Source organism: Wolffia australiana, chromosome 2, assembly GCF_029677425.1.
Source record: "Wolffia australiana isolate 7733 chromosome 2, ASM2967742v1".
In the NCBI taxonomy this organism is placed as follows: Eukaryota; Viridiplantae; Streptophyta; class Magnoliopsida; order Alismatales; family Araceae; genus Wolffia; species Wolffia australiana.
This window is the reverse complement of record NC_135836.1, coordinates 17,221,741-17,237,446: the sequence shown is the minus strand read 5'-3', so window position 1 is coordinate 17,237,446 and position 15,706 is coordinate 17,221,741. Positions and strand designations below refer to the sequence as shown.

At 41.8% G+C, this 15,706-nt stretch overlaps 3 protein-coding genes and 1 non-coding gene across 5 annotated transcripts; 3 read left to right on the top strand and 1 right to left on the bottom strand.

Moving 5' to 3' along the window:
* Window positions 1-441: 441 nt before the first annotated feature.
* Window positions 442-1,628, top strand: LOC144716381 (UDP-glucose/GDP-mannose dehydrogenase family protein). The gene is given in 4 exon segments (XM_078591498.1): window positions 442-714; window positions 1,208-1,238; window positions 1,241-1,303; window positions 1,306-1,628. Coding segments are annotated over 4 exon segments (690 nt in total).
* A 1,181-nt stretch (window positions 1,629-2,809) lies between these two features.
* LOC144700351 (U6 spliceosomal RNA) lies at window positions 2,810-2,911 on the top strand. Its single transcript, XR_013580722.1, has one exon. It is a non-coding gene; the product is annotated as a U6 spliceosomal RNA (small nuclear RNA).
* Window positions 2,912-10,511: 7,600 nt separating this feature from the next.
* Window positions 10,512-14,034, top strand: LOC144717066 (UBX domain-containing protein). 2 transcript variants are annotated; one of them, XM_078592389.1, is made up of 10 exons: window positions 10,512-10,763; window positions 10,946-11,055; window positions 11,145-11,255; window positions 12,313-12,484; window positions 12,790-12,867; window positions 12,952-13,020; window positions 13,107-13,250; window positions 13,329-13,425; window positions 13,519-13,718; window positions 13,789-14,034. In XM_078592389.1, exons 1-10 carry the CDS (start codon window positions 10,662-10,664, stop codon window positions 13,954-13,956), a joined length of 1,251 nt encoding a protein of 416 aa, XP_078448515.1. In that variant the 5' UTR covers window positions 10,512-10,661; the 3' UTR covers window positions 13,957-14,034. The 2 variants fall into 2 exon arrangements, with proteins under 2 accessions (XP_078448515.1, XP_078448514.1); XM_078592388.1 differs by having other exon boundaries at window positions 13,516-13,718.
* LOC144717067 (trihelix transcription factor ASR3-like) lies at window positions 13,442-14,782 on the bottom strand. The gene has a single exon (XM_078592390.1). The coding sequence runs from the start codon at window positions 14,780-14,782 to the stop codon at window positions 14,105-14,107; it is 678 nt and encodes a 225-aa protein (XP_078448516.1). The 3' UTR covers window positions 13,442-14,104.
* Between the last annotated feature and the right edge of the window lie 924 nt (window positions 14,783-15,706).

The following is a 15,706-nucleotide window of genomic DNA, read 5'->3' as shown; positions in this document are numbered from 1 at the left end:
ACCTTCAATGTTAGTTTGGTGTATCATTTGAGACAGATGACCAAATCAAGAGGGAAAATATTCTTGGAAACCTATCTATTACGACTTTTAAGGCACCAACTTTGGCAAGAGAGTCAATAGTTATGATGGGCCAAACTCAGTTCTTCTCTTTTCTGATGAATACAAGATTTTCTGTTCGTTTCCTTCTCTTCTCTCCAGACTTCCAGTCGCAACGTTCCTGGTTTTGACACTATGTCTTCGATCTGCAGGAACTCAACGATTGGGCCCAAGTTCTTGAATGCAAGCGTGGGGTTTGGCAGGTCATGCTTTCAGAAGGACATACTCAATCCGGTCTACATCTGTGAGTGCAACGGGCTGTCGGAGGTGGACAATTATTGGAAGCAAGTGATCAAGATCAATGACTACCAGAAGAGCAGGTTCGTGAACAGGGTGGTGTTCTCCATGTTCAACATAGTCTCATGAAAGAAGTGGGCAGTGCTGGGATTTTTCTTCAAGAAGGACACATGCGGCACTCGCGGGACGCCCGCCATCAACATGTGCAAGGGGCTGCTAGGGGACAAGGCTGCAGTGAGCATATACGACCCACAGGTGACAGAGGAGTAGATACAGAGGGACTTGGCCGTGAACAAGTTTGACAGGGACCTCCAGCCGATGAGCCTGATGGAAATGAAGCAGCAGGTAACGGTGATGTAGGATGCATATGAGGCGACCAAGGTGTGAAGATTCTTGAATCTTATGTTTACTCAAGAACAAGAACGGAGATGGAAGAAGAGTAGATAGAGTGAGAGAGAGAGAGAGAGAGAGAGACAATGAAGTAAAATCATTTGAATCCGCAATTTTATTCATCAAATGTAGGTTTGTATTTATACTACTATATAGTATTCTGTTATCTAGCGTTTTAATCGTAGCCGTTATAGTGGTTATAGCGGCTAGTTCAAGATTCATCCTAACCGTTTAGTTTGCTACCTATCTAGATGAAATCCTAACTGTCTACGTTTGATCCTACCTAGATGAAATCCTAACCGTCTATGTTTGATCCTATATTTAATCCTGACCATCTAAACTTCTTAACGAGTATAGGGTACATGTTCTTTTCTTACTAGCTATTGTTTTTTTTAAATCCCTATTGGCGATCTGTGTTGCTGATGTGGCTGCCGAGTTATTCTCTCCTTCTCTTTGTTTTTGTCTTCTTCTTTCTTAACACAAGGACATGCATGCCGTGTGCGTGTTGATGGAGTGGATGAGTTCAAGTCTCTGGACTTTCAGAGGATATATGACCAGATGAAGAAGCCAGCCTTTGTTTTTACGGATGGAATGTGCTCGACGCCGACCACCTTCGCTGCATTGGATTCATCGTGTATGCCATTGGCAAGCCCCTTGACCCCTGGCTCAAGGACATGCCTACTCATGTTAGTCCCATCTCTCTCTCTCTCTCCCTATCTCTATCTCTCTTGATTGGCACCTATTATGGGTTTTTGGTTTATCTGATTCTTCCCTCTCTTCTCTCCATATCTCTATGTTTCTATTTCTATATCCCTTATCTCTCTCTCTTGATGGAATCCATTGATACATCTCTGCTCCCCAGCTTCCTCATTTGGAATTTCTGTGATGGTGCTTATATTGGATGAACTGCATTTATATCTCTTTGTGTCTATAATGATGTATCATGCATCAATAATCTTAGATCCAAACAGTTTTAGCAGTGATTTTGGGATGTTCATCCATGGAAAAGGGGTTCATGAAGATGTATCATGTTCTCATGCATGAGATTATTGTCATGGTAGGCTTCTCACCTCCTTCCCTCTTTTTTGTAGGTATTTGGTGTTTATTTTCTCTTCAAATATATCATTCCATGTTATCAATTAAAATGCACATTTGAAGGAAAATAAATGGGACATAGGTCTAACCTTGTGGTTTGTTAAAAATCATCAACACAGTACACACAAAGTTTATCCATGATTACCTTCGTGGAAGTATTATTCATCTCATGAGAGAACTGGTTCATAAGTGCAGTAACATGTCTTCATATTCTTTGACGAAAATCTAATACCATTCGCGTTTTTTTTACATGAATTTAACATTTAATTCTCTACATAAATTAATATTACATTATACAATGAGTGGCTTTCTCTTATTCCTCATAAGAGCTGATACTTCTAGTTTAAAGATTGCATTACATTTATTCATCTCTGAAATTTTTCCCAATGAAATTCTCATTGATAATATCAGGCGATCTCTCTTGTAGAAATTTTATCGACCCATGATTAATCTTTAGCCATTTTAGCCCAATTCTAATGTACCCCTTTCATTATCACCAGAAATAGGGTTAATCTCTTCATTGTGATATAATGTATTATTGAGAATCATGTCAAATAGTAGTTATTTTGACAGCTGTCATTTGTTTTAAACACTTGGTTTATTTATTCAGTACCTCAGCAAAGTCCAGGAGTTGAGCATGACCATTGATAAACCTGTTAAAATAAGATAAATAGCCTCAATAATTCCTCCAATTTGAGTATTTAAATTCCCCAAACATTATGTTCATTAACACGAATCTCTTATTAGTAATTTCAAACGTAAATACATTTTTTTTATTCTCCATATATCATTTACATTCTATTATGAATTCAGGCTAATCCATTCATATGTGTATTTACCTTGTCCTTTGACTAATCAACTAATTCTGACTAATATTAAAACACAAATGAGGATAGGTGATATCATATTATACTAATATTGAATACTTAAATTTCATACTAATCCTCGACTTCTAGTGTTTTCCCAAATATAAATTATATTCATAATTTTGGACCCTTTGGGGCTTACAATTAAATCAGAATGATACATACAAGATTAACATGGCCCTTGTGCAAAGATGACATACACAAATATAGAAATAACCCAACCATATTATGAGTATGACAGATAGTAATTCGTTCTATTTTAAATGATCTATTTAAGAATCACAAAATATTTTGGTATTTCCATGGCAGACAATGGGATATCCAAAATAAGTTTGTGAAATAAATCAGTCATCTCAATACTTCTCAACTACTTCATGGGTATTATATTGGAGATGATTCTTGACCTAATTGGTGCTGTAAATAAGTGACATTCGGTAGAAAGAATAAATAATGAACAAAGAAAAAGATTTAGATGAAATATGCATAAGATTTACCCAATACAAATATGAGAGGGTAAAGTAAGTCCAAGTGAGTGATTTTGTTTCCATATAATTCTAATCTTATAAATATATATGATCCATCCATGCACCTCTATGCTTCGATTTCAACCAAATTACAAAAAATACTTTATACTTTATTTTTTGTACCATGACAGGTAATTTATTCCATTAAGAAAGTCTAATAGTTTTGCGGAAGGTTCAAACAAAGAAATATATAAAAAAACATCAATAAATTTATGTGGGATTTTAAGACTGTTTGTTGATGCCCTAATGAGTTAGTCAGTTCAATACTCATTTTCTCTGGTTCCAAATAAATATTTTTGTTAAAATAATGTGATAAAAGTGGAGAAGGATATATTTTCCAAGCTTTGTGCACATACACATCTAGATTTCCAGGTCCGAATGATCGATCATGAATCAAGTGGAAATCATTTTTCTCCCATAAATCATATTAATATCTGTATGATGATTTAACATTAAATGTTTATTTTAATTAATTTTAAATGCTAACACATAATTTGGATTATTTGGGCCAAAGTGTGGATCCTATAGTTCACAAAAATATATATGAACCAGCTTGACGTCTAGATTATGTTGGTATTCTGTGTAAAAATATGGTTATGCCAAAACATTATTAATTATGTACTTACCGTTGCTTAAATTTTCCTAAAAAATAAAACCTAAACATACCAAAAATTAGAAAATACTCCAGAATGAAACATATTTACTGATGGGGGCCATCTCGCCACCAGCAGCAAGGGATGTCAACAACCACACCAAGCAGTCCGAGCCAACGTCCGCAACCATGACTTCAAGTACTCGGTCTAGCGATAGTCGACAAGTTTGGTGTTATTTCTGTATGTTTGAATTATTTTATGAAACATTTTGGATTGGGCCATTATGTTTGGGCCTCTTCCATGTTATTTTTGTTATGTTTGTAATGTATGTTAAGGGGAATTCTCGTCATGAGATGGTTTTCCCCTTGTTTTGGCCCACTTGGCATCCGCCCTATCCTATATAAAGGGACGACATGCCCAAGGAAAGGCTTGGATTTTAATTGAAAGTTGAAAGTCTTCTTCGATAAGGCTCCCGCCTCCTCCCGTTGGGAGTTATCATTTACAATTTTCTAGCGTAGATCGTGGGAAGAGTCACGCAGATACACCTCTTCCCTCCACGACATCGTCATTCTGTGGAGGCCAACCGTCATCGCTGCTCTTTCACACGTTTGGTTCTTCATCGCATCGAGCCCGTTCTTGAATCCAGTTCAAGAATGCCGCGTCCCCCTCTCAGGCCTGCAAGAATTTCCTATTTGGATCATCTTTCTGCACGCCAACGCTCCCGTTGCCTTCGACAACTCCTGGATTGGATCCCTATCTTTTTCAAGAAGTCATTTCTTGAAAAGGTTGCTCCAAGAAACCCTTCTTGGGTCGCCATCGCCTTTGCCACCATTGTCAACACTACAGGGGTCGCCATTTTTGTTGTCATTATCACCACTGCCACCCAACGTGCTCGCGTGCGTCTGCGCCCACCAGTGGGCCGCACATACGCACCCATGTCTGTCGCGTACCTGTGTGTGCCCTGATGGAAATATATGTGGCTGGCAAGCCAATCACACATTCCACATCTCGTTCCATATTCATTAATAGAACATATTCATTATAGTGCACGTGTGATGCGTATAATGAAGTCCACGAATACATGATCGAACTTAGTGAATTACGATGAGATCGTAATACAGAGATCACTAGTCTTTAAGCACGTGTTCTAAACATTCCTATTCAAAGGATACACGAGAAGGACATCGAAGTATCCGGATAGAATAGCACTATCTAGCCTCACTCATATGATGAGTATGGCCGGTCCCGTAGCCATTAGTGTGCCGACACTAAGAATAGATAGTGGGTGCTCTTTTGTGGAAAGAGTTCACTGAATTGATCAGTACGAATCCCTGAATGGTATTATACCGAACTGTCAATCAGGTTGATTCACGTCACGGTTGTGTAAGTGGTCCTTAGACCTGAGACACCAAAGACGTCTTGTGGACGGACGATTGTACTTTGGCTATGGCCAACGAGTCTCTAATCATGGGATTCTAAACGGTCTTAGTTCGGGTGTATCAAGAAGTACACGAAGGCGATTGAGTGGTCAAGATGGGATCGTCCACCCTCGGTATAAGAGGTGACAGCTCAAGGAAGAGGATGCGATGAAGTCCTTGGCCAAGGCAGTGAAATATCGGAGAAGAGTTCTCCGATGATTTTTGAATGCATCAGTACTAACTCGGATGATCGATTTGGGTTTGACAGTTGACCATACCCTAAGTCATCCAAGGAGCGTCAAGTGGATGAGGAATTATACATACACGGTAACCGATGACGAACAGGTTCCATGAGTGAGTCGATACACACTCCTTTGTATCTTCTAGGACACGAGGTGTAGCTTGGCACCCCACGTGTCGGAGTCTCGACCTATCGATTGGGTTAAATCGATCCGATGTTAATTAATCTATATGATGATATAGTTAATTAATTTGGAAGGCCAATAAAGGTTATTGGGCTGTTGGAGTCGTTAACTAGACTGATACATGGGCCTAGAGGGTCACACGCAAATGGTCTTTTGGACGTTGGAAGATATACTTAAGTTTTGGGGGGGTTTATGAAAAATACCCACTTAGTATAAATAGGGGAAGGCCCTGAACGAAATTCACCCAGGCCAGAATTGTTCAAGGGCCTTTCCCCTTCTTCTCCACTCTCCCCACACCCCCTCTCCATCCCTGATGTGATCGGGACGACGTAACGACACCGACGGAGAAAGAACGGGGCTCGTCAACGAGAAGGAGGAGATCCGACGTGCCGAGGACCGCGTTGATACGTCTAGAGGCTGCACACTTGAGCAGCTAGACTTGTCTCACTCCGGGATCGAAGAAATTACGAATGAGATTCGTGCAAAGGTACGTCATTTTAATGGTTTTTTCGATGCCGTTCGATTCGCAATTACGTTTTCCGCTGCGCATCGTTTTGTGTTGCTCATCCATCTCAAGGCCACCAGAACCCAACATGCCCCACGCCCACCGGCGCACCCCTGCGCGTGTGGCCGTGCACCTGATCGTGTCTGCGCTCGGCCGTGCGCCTGAGCTCGTCTGTGCCTGCCCGCGTGCCTGAGCACGTACTCTGAGCGCGCCCGCGCTCGCCCACGCAACTGAGCGCATCCACGCCCACCCATGTGCCCGAGCACGCAGCACCCGCTTGCGCGTTCCAGCGAGCGTTAGCTCGTCGATCATCCCCTCTCATTGCTCGCCCTGCCCGTGAGCATCTGTGCACCCCTCACTCACCGTACGCCCGTGCCAGCAGTATCTCCATGCACCCCGGTGCCTCCGCGTGTGCCCCCACACCACGCCTCCGCGTGCGCCCACACCCTGTGCATGCCCGAATACTCTTGAAGCTCCTCCCCGTCCCCCGTGCGTGTCCGAAAAATCTTGCCAGTCCTGGTCTCCTGTGCACTTTCGCCTTCGTGCAACCTCGACTAGAGCTCGCTTGAGGACAACAACGCAATGGACTACGGGTTCATACCCATTCGGGTTCCCTTGCTTCCCCTTTGCTCGCAACCAAGTTATTTCTTTCAGTGCTGTCGTCGTATGTGTTCCTCTGTCTAGGAAAAAAATATTGCGATAACAATAGCCACTCATTGTTGAGAGATAGGAAATTCTTGTGATACAATTAGACCTCACGGTGGAGGACGAGGACGTCTTTGGGTACTTGGTACCCTCACTATCTAGTCGTCTAGTTGATCTAATTGGGACATTGGGAGTCTGACTTTGACAAGTCGAACTGTGGAATTATAACTGATCTTTTCGGACTCGTCAGTTCTGTCAAAATACTTCTCATTTATTTTCTCACGCTAGCATACCTTCATTACATACCATTTACATCACTTAGTTTTCTTTAACTATGTTGTAATTCGAGTCGATCCATCCTGACGAGTATCGTATTACATCATTTATTACAAAGGTTCACTTACCATCTAAACTTTAAATATTAACTAAATACATAATTTAATTAAACTAATTGTTTGTAATTTTAATATCACCATGAAAAGATAAAAGTCCATAATTCTCTTTTAACTATACAAAAGGTATTTGAGAGTAATAAACTGATTAAAATTTTGAAGGATATGGAACAGAATGCAACACATCCCTGTAAATTAAAGATTAGCTAGAATTATGAAGGATTTATTATTTACATAGAAAGTATCTACAAATGATGAAATAAATACACATATGAGAATTTTAAATGCCTAGACTCATGCTCTAGAGCTTGAGATTTCATAGATACCTTGGATTTCTGAAGGTGGGCATGGATTAGGTTTAAGTTTGGGTGTCTTTCTTAGAGCATCTTAACCATGCCATCTAATGGTGAACACAGTATGACGTAATAATGTGATATTTCAAATAAATAAAGTTTTTATACTTTTGAGCCTGTAGACCACCACATTGATTGCCTCAAGCCATCCAGACTTGGACAATCCTTACATAAAACCCAAGAAGATGTCTTCCCAAACAAGATTGGGATTTGGTATGGTGGTATAAAACTATGTTGACCTCCTATCAAGCAAAGTGAAATTAGAAATAGAATATCACGGGCTTTAGTGTTATTATTCTCTTATGAATCCCATATCATATCATGACATATATCATTAAGATAAATATTCTTGGAGATAGTTATAGCACATATCTCAACTCCTATGGTGTATGCAAGTGGGAGAACACATCACTCACTTGGTTTACTTCCCATTTTTAGTGAATTGCTAAAATCCCATCAATTTGGAGATCAACATATAGTATGTGACGTGGACTTCCCTCTGTTCCAAAAAAAACAATTCAAGCTTCATTTTATCGTGCAAATGATGAAAATTGAAACATGAGATTTACATGAATCTCATTCAGAAAGGAAGATGCCAAAAAACTGATTTTCAAAGACAGAACAGTGTCAATCAGGCAATGATATTAAATGGGTGAAATAAGTGTTTGGAGAATCACATTGCACAAGCACAACATCAAAGCCCACCCTTGATGAGTTTTCTTACCAATAAATGTGTCACGAGCGAGTTTGAACTCTACTCGGTATCTTCTAGAGCACGAGTTATAGCTTGGGCAACCCATGGGTTGGAAACTTAACCTATCAATTTGGTTACATCGATTTTTAGTTTTAATCTATAAATTGCTACAGTTAATTAATAAGATTGGCCAATAATTGTTATTAGGACACTAAAGTTATTAACTAGAATGATACATGGGCCTAGAGGGTCACACACATAAGATCATAGGGGCATTGGAGAATATATTTTACTTAATGGGTTTTTGGGAAAAACTTAAGTGAAATATGAATAGGGAAGGCACACTCATTTCAAAATTGAGAGCCCCCCTTTCTCCACTCCACTCTCTTCTCCACTCAACCATGGAGGTTGTCTTCATGGAGAGAAGATCTTCGAGATTTTCAATGAGATTGAAGAAGAAGAGGTGGAGATCCATGAGCAACATGGTCGTGTGGATACTTCTAGAGGCTGGGCATGTGAATGGCTTCAGAAAAATCTCAGAGTGAGCAAGTCAATGGTGGAACAAGTTCTTCGTTAGGTATCTGTGATAACAAGTCAATGATCGATTTATAAATGATAACACACTTCCTCATCCATGGAAAGCATGTTTTCATGATTCAACCAAGGCACATGATCCAACAGTTAGATGGCATCGTTTCAATTTTGAGAAATCTGAGCCATCCGGTTTTATATCGCCTCTAATTTGTGTAGGGGATTACTATCATGTCACATAATTCTAAGATTTGAAAAAATCAAATAATTCATGAAAAATATTTAAATGAATTGAAAATTATATTTTTATGAAGTTAGTATTACAAAATTCTATAAAAATACCAAAAATTCAAATTAAGAATATCATTTTAAATATGTAAAAATCCCTAAAAATAATTTTAAAAACTAAATAAATATTTTATAACTTGTAAAATTATTTAAATTATCAAATTAATGTCATAAAATTCTTTTAAAGTGCAATAAATCATTTTAAGCCTTTTTATTTTTTATTTATGATCATTTTTAATGAGAATACACATCTAAGATATATTAAGTTACAGTGAAAATCGGCATATTATTTATGATTATCATGCACCCAAGCTAGCTAGAGCTGGGTGCCCCCTCCCCTTTTTCTTGATTTTTATTTTCTCTCTTCATCTAAAAAGAGTGTCTTCATGGTGAGAAGATCTATGAGGGCTTGAAGAAGAGTTGAAGGAGAAGAAGTGGATATCCAAGAGCCCCTTGATCATGTGGATACTTATAGAGGTCGGACATGTGAACATCTTTAGGATATTATCCAATGGAGCAAGTTCAGGATGGAAAAAGTTCCCCATAAAGTACCAAAATTTTGATTTGTTTTAGAGATTTATTTATAATCAATTTCACATTTTGTTGCTTAGAAAACTATGGTATAGCTTTAATCAAGCCTCAAAACCCAACAATGATGGTATTAAAAATACTGATTGGATATTAATAATGTGGCTAACATCAGATGTCAAAGTAGATACTAAAGGAGTTGGATGGTGATGGACGGTGTTACTATCTATTAGCACATGATATTTGAATCTTAGATTAAAATATCCATATTTCAGAATGGAGAAATGTTTTAAAAAAATTGTACATGCTTGGTGTCCAGATGACATTGCATATAGAATGCAAGCTTGCTTGATAAGTCCCACGTGGAATTTGGGGGGAGAAGTTGGAACATTCATGGTGCGGTCGTATCTGTTTACTCAAGCTATTGCATTGAGGTTGATTATTGGGAAGGGTCCTAAGATGTATTATGATGTATTAAGTTGATTATATAAATTATAATTACTCTTGTACGCATACACCCACACATCTTTGTGAGCTAGTTAATTTTATGCATAATTAGGTCATTTCCCATTAATCTCATACTATAAACATATATTTTAATTATTTTAATTGAATGGAAAATTATTTAAAACATATTGAACATATTAAGTTTAGCATCAGAAAACTCGATATCCACAAATGGCATCCAAACCCCGAGATGAAGGCAGATGCCGGTAGCTTTACCGATGTCCGGAGACATTGAATAATAGGTTATGATTGTTCACCATGAAATAATTATTGTTATGCAGTTCATATCATCCATAGATGGTGTTTTGATCTTAAATCTTAGACTGAGATAAGGCCAAAGATACTTGCGACGATATGGGCCTGTTCCAGAAACAAAAGCCCAAAACCACGAAATCAAAGTTAAGTACTTTCTACTATTCATGTGGTACTGGCAGTCATCGCCCTCTCTCTGTGTGGCGTGTCATCGCGTCGAAATCGGCCGAATCTCCGGAACTGCTCGAGAAAAGCGGGGAACTTTTTTCTTCTAAAGGGCATCATCTGTTCATCATCAAATCTTAGCCGAGTTTAACGACGGATGGCGAGCCTCACGACTACTTCGGAGAGGGACAACCTGGTATCGTCCTTCCTCGAGATCGCCGTCGGCCAAACCGTTGATACCGCGACACAGTTCCTGCAGGTTTCATGGATTCTTCTCGTTTTCTCTCTACCACCGCGTAATTTTTTTTTGTTATTCTCTTACTTGAGGCGAAAGAATTTCCATGTGGGTTGGCTACGCGCTGAGTTTTCTCTATCGTTTAATATCTTTAGATCAAGTTATTTTTTTATTGATGGGTAGTTGTGTTATTGTTGATCGTCCAGGCCACAGGCTGGAAACTTGAGGAAGCGCTTCAGTTGTTCTATGTCGGCAATGAGACTTTGGGGGCACCAATTTCAACAAATTCGGATTCGCCGGCTTTCCATGACACGGGGTCATCATCTCTCTCTTTCCCATCTTTTGAAAAGATTTTAATTTTTTTTAATGTTACTCATCTTTCTCTCGGCTCGGTTTCCATTTTAGGGAGAGCATCATCGCTGATGAACATGTGGAGGCTCAGGCGTTTGACGATGGGGTACGCGCCCCTCTACCGGTGAAGAGGGAAATACTGTATGATGATGCCGCTTTTCATAGGTACCAATCTTTCTTCCTTATACTTTCTTGGGAGGAACCCACTTCCAAGGATGCTCTTGAAAATTGATTTTTAGTCTATTTTAATTTCTGGAGTAATCTTTTTTTCTGCTTATTTGGAAAACTCTTATTCTAGAAATACTTCCGATATTCGTCTTTTTAAGTGGGTACTTGTCAGGATCCTTGATCTTAAGAATAATGGGCTGATTGAGGGAAACGGGGATTCCAAAAATGAAGATTCAAGGTCAAGAGCGAAGGATTCAAGAAACAAGAGGAATGAGGAAATAAATTACAGAACTGGGTAGAATGATACAGTAGTAGGATATCAGTTTTTGCAGAAGCTCTTTGCTTTCACACCCAACTGAGAACGCACTCTTGCCCTCATCTTTACTTCGTCCCTCCCAGGTTCATCTTTTATTAATAGAGATTCACCGGTCAATGCTGAAAGACTAAAACGAGATTCTCTCTTCCTCGTGGGTTTGTAACAGTACTGATGATGTCTTCAAGAACATTAATCCTGGCAGTCTGATCCCTTCGCAGACCTAATAAAAAAGTTGCCTTCATTATCTCTCATTCATGGTAATAACTTCTTTCACATCGGGTCTAAACGGTATCTTAAACGTTTTGGGTCGATTTTCTTACATTTGGAAGTCCATTTTCATGTTGATTCAAATATTGGGAAATTGGCTATAGGTGAGCGAGTGTAGGAGGTTGAAATATTATTTTCATGAGTATTGGTCGATCACCAATTTCGGGTAATCTTCCCTCTTTTTCTTAGAAAAAGTGTAATTTTCATATCTAGACTATCATTTTTGTGCAAGAATATGATACTCTGGTTTTCATCGAGCCTATCAATCCCTGAACATGTGCATTCTTAATTTAGAAGTCCAATGTGTCTTTTGGGCTGAAAAACCGTCATCAGGAGGAAAAGACGCCGGAATCTCAATTTGTGAAAATTTCGCCCACTTTCTATTTTTTTATGAATTTTGGGGTGCCCGTTCAATTTAAACATCTCATTTATTTTCGGCAACAAAACTAACACCTCTTTTAAAAAATCTAGGTTCCATCCTGCATCGGTTATTCCTTTTCGGAATTTTGAGGAGGAATCTAAGCGTGAAGGAATTTGGGAGGCTGGCCAAAGTGCATCGTCTTCAGCTGCCAACTCTAGAGACAATCTCGCGTCTCTGTATCGGCCGCCTTTTACCTTGATGCACCAGGGCCCGTTTGATATGGTCTGTTCTCACTCTGTCGTCTCGTGGCATCATATTTTTTTCTCAATTTCATGGATGTATCCGTTCCTGTTGCACGCTTTATTCAGTAATTTGCCTAAATACTGCTCAAAATGATCATAGAGTAAACTGATCGTTAATTTTTTCATGTTGTATTTTTTAAATAATAGAACATTATTCTTATTGGACTCATCATTTTAAGTTATTTCATGTATATTCTCCACCAAATGTGATTTGGCTGTGGTATGATGTCCTGAGGATTATTTACTCTCTCTTATTTTATTTTATTTCTTATTTTCTTCATACAGGCAAAGACTGATGCCTCACTTCAGGACAAGTGGCTCCTCGTCAACCTGCAGTCAGCTGATGAATTCGCCTCACACATGGCAAGTTTCTCCCACCTCTTTCTCCTTCCCTGGTAGTAATATAAATAAATACTAAATTTCACTTTTATTTTTTATTGGATGAAGCTAAACCGCGACACATGGTCAAACGAGGCTGTGTCCCAAACAATTCGTTCTAATTTCGTTTTCTGGCAGGTTAGTCCACTTCTTGGACGAATCTTTCAGTTTTTTTAATCTTTATGAACCAAAAACTGAGGTTTTTTTTCTCCATCTCTACCAAGGTGTATCATGACAGCAGCGAGGGGAAGAAAGTCTGCACTTACTACAATCTGGCAAAAATGCCGGCAATTCTCGTCGTCGATCCAATTACAGGCCAGAAAATCCGCGGATGGCATGGCATGGTGCATCCAGATCGCCTGTTAGAGGTACAGTTCTGCCACAATGCCTCAACTGACTATCATTCTTCTTTTAAATGGCTGAGAAATTGAGTTCCTCCGGTCCAGGATCTTCTCCCGTTCATGGACAGAGGTCCGCAGGAGCACCACGTTCTTCTTCCACACAAGCGTCCCAGAGAAAGCGCAGAGAAGCGCACTGCTGCAGGTGAACACCAGTTCAATTTGAACTGAAATCTCGCTCCGTGCCTATAAACTCTTGCAAACACTAAACTTTTCACTTATATAAATCTCTCAGCAGATGTACCCCCGAAAGAAGAGGAGAAGCCGCCGGTGGAGGATAAGACAATTGATACCACCGCCACCGCAGCCGAGAAGCTTGTTTACCCACCTCTGCCGGAGGAGCCGCAGGCCAAGAGAGAGCTTCTCTGCAGGGTTGGAATCCGGCTGCCAGACGGACGACGGATCCAGCGGAATTTCCTCCTTTCTGATCCGATTCAGGTACAAATCTCAACTACGATCCAGCCCTCTTCGAAGCCTGAAACTCCTAATTTCGTTCTGCGCGTGGCAGCTTCTGTGGTCCTTGTGCGCGTCGCAGCTGGGGGAGGAGGGGACGAGCAAGCCATTCAAGTTCACCCAGGCGATCCCCGGCGCGTCGAGAAGACTCTCCTTCGACGATCAGCTCTCCTTCGCCGAGTCCGGCCTCGCCAACTCCATGATCTCCCTCGCTTGGGAGTGACCCTTCTAATCTCTTCTTCTCTTCGAACCAAACCAGTCCTTCCGCCATGAATTTATTTCAACACCCACCTTCTCTGCCCGCCCATCTCGACTGTAGAGAGAGAAAACGGAGCTAGCGAGAGACAGAGAGAGGGGAGAGGGGAGAAACTTCATCCATGGCGAGAGGAGACGAGGGCGTCGACGGCCCCGGCGAGGCGGTCCAGCGCGCGGCGGAGAAGCTCGGCGCCGCTCTGCGCCGAGCGGACCCGCCGCTCCTCGAGCGCCACCAGCTCGAGGTGGCGCTTCCCCCGCCGCTCCTCGCGCGCTGCCAGCGCCCGCAGCAGCGCCGCCGCCCGCCCGAGCGACACTCTCCGACCGAGAGTCCCCCCGACGGCGTCGAATATCTCGCGGGACAGGTTAGAGGGGAGGTTCCTCTTCTTCCTCTCCTCCCTCTCCATCTCCCAGTAGGAAGAAGCGCCACTGGCCTCGTGCTGCTGGACCTTCTTGTACCCGCGTAGCAGGTTATCCCACCGGTCGTTGCACTGGTTCTGGCTTCGGAAGCAGCGGTGGCGCCAGCAGTAGTCCGCGATCCACTTCCACCGCGGCTCCGCCGAGTCGCCGCCGGCCTTGGGCGCGGCGGCGCCGCCGCGGGAGCGGCGGTCGTCGTCGAGGCGCTTGGCGGCGATGAGGACGAGGGTCTCGTGGAGGGTCCAGTTACCCTTGCGGTACTCGCGCGGCGGCGACGCGGCGGCCACGCTCACTTGCAGCGGCGGCTCGGCGGAGGGCGAGCCCTGGCTGCGGTGGCGGTCGGGGAGGAGGATGACGGCCGGAAGGGACTGGTCGGACATGGTCGGACGCTGAAATGAAGCCTTCGTCGCAGACTATTACTGTATATTTACTTCCTGGGACCGGTGGATGGGCCGAGACGGGACGGGACGGGACTTGTCCCTCCAACAAACCCAAGTGGGAGACATGACACGACGTCGGACGGGACGGGACCCTGTGGACGGCGCCCGGTTCTATACTTGAATGATCATTTCATGATATCGTTTTAATCAAATTCTGGATCGATGGATGTTACAGTTTGACTTTTTTTGTCATCGGTGCCCACGGGAATAGTAGTCCCAAATAGTCCCACGGTATGATGAAGCTTTCGGACAGACTCAACGGGACTGAACCAACATCCGTTCAGTCATCAGTCCACAGCATTTCCTTCTGACTAAATTTGAAAAGAGCGCCAGAATGAGCGATCAAGGGAGAGAAAGAGCAAGAGAGGCACAGAGAGAGTCGTCCTCGCTAGTTTTACGGCCATTGGTGGTCATTGTATGTGTCATCAACGGTCATCATCCCCATTATCCATGCTACACATCCCTGTCAGTTGCGGTGATCATTTGTATCACTGATGGTCATCCCCATCGTCGATGGTCATTGTCTATGTCATCGGCAGTTGTCGTTCCCATCGTCAATAGTTGTCTTACCCTCATCTGCGGCAGTCATCATCAGTGTTGTCAATAATCCTCATTCATCCCTCCATTGTTGCTTATCGTCCACGTCTTGGAGTCGTCATCCCCCTCGTCCATAATTGTCATCTGCGTTGTCAACAATCATTGTTCCCCATCTTCTCAATTTTATTTTCATATTTTATATTTTCACTTTTTAAATTTTATTCCTCCTTTCTATCATCGTAAACATCACCGGTCATCATCGTCATCCATTTTTCATTGTCGTCATCAGTCACCCGTCATTTGTCACGGACTGCTGGTGACTGATTT

Coding starts and splice junctions, on each gene's coding strand:
- LOC144717066 (XM_078592388.1), top strand. CDS start 10,662: ATGGCGAGCCTCACGACTACTTCGGAGAGGGACAACCTGGTATCGTCC. Junction 12,868..12,951: donor ATGAATTCGCCTCACACATG/GCAAGTTTCTCC, acceptor TATTGGATGAAG/CTAAACCGCGACACATGGTC. Junction 13,021..13,106: donor CTAATTTCGTTTTCTGGCAG/GTTAGTCCACTT, acceptor ATCTCTACCAAG/GTGTATCATGACAGCAGCGA.
- LOC144717067 (XM_078592390.1), bottom strand. CDS start 14,782: ATGTCCGACCAGTCCCTTCCGGCCGTCATCCTCCTCCCCGACCGCCAC.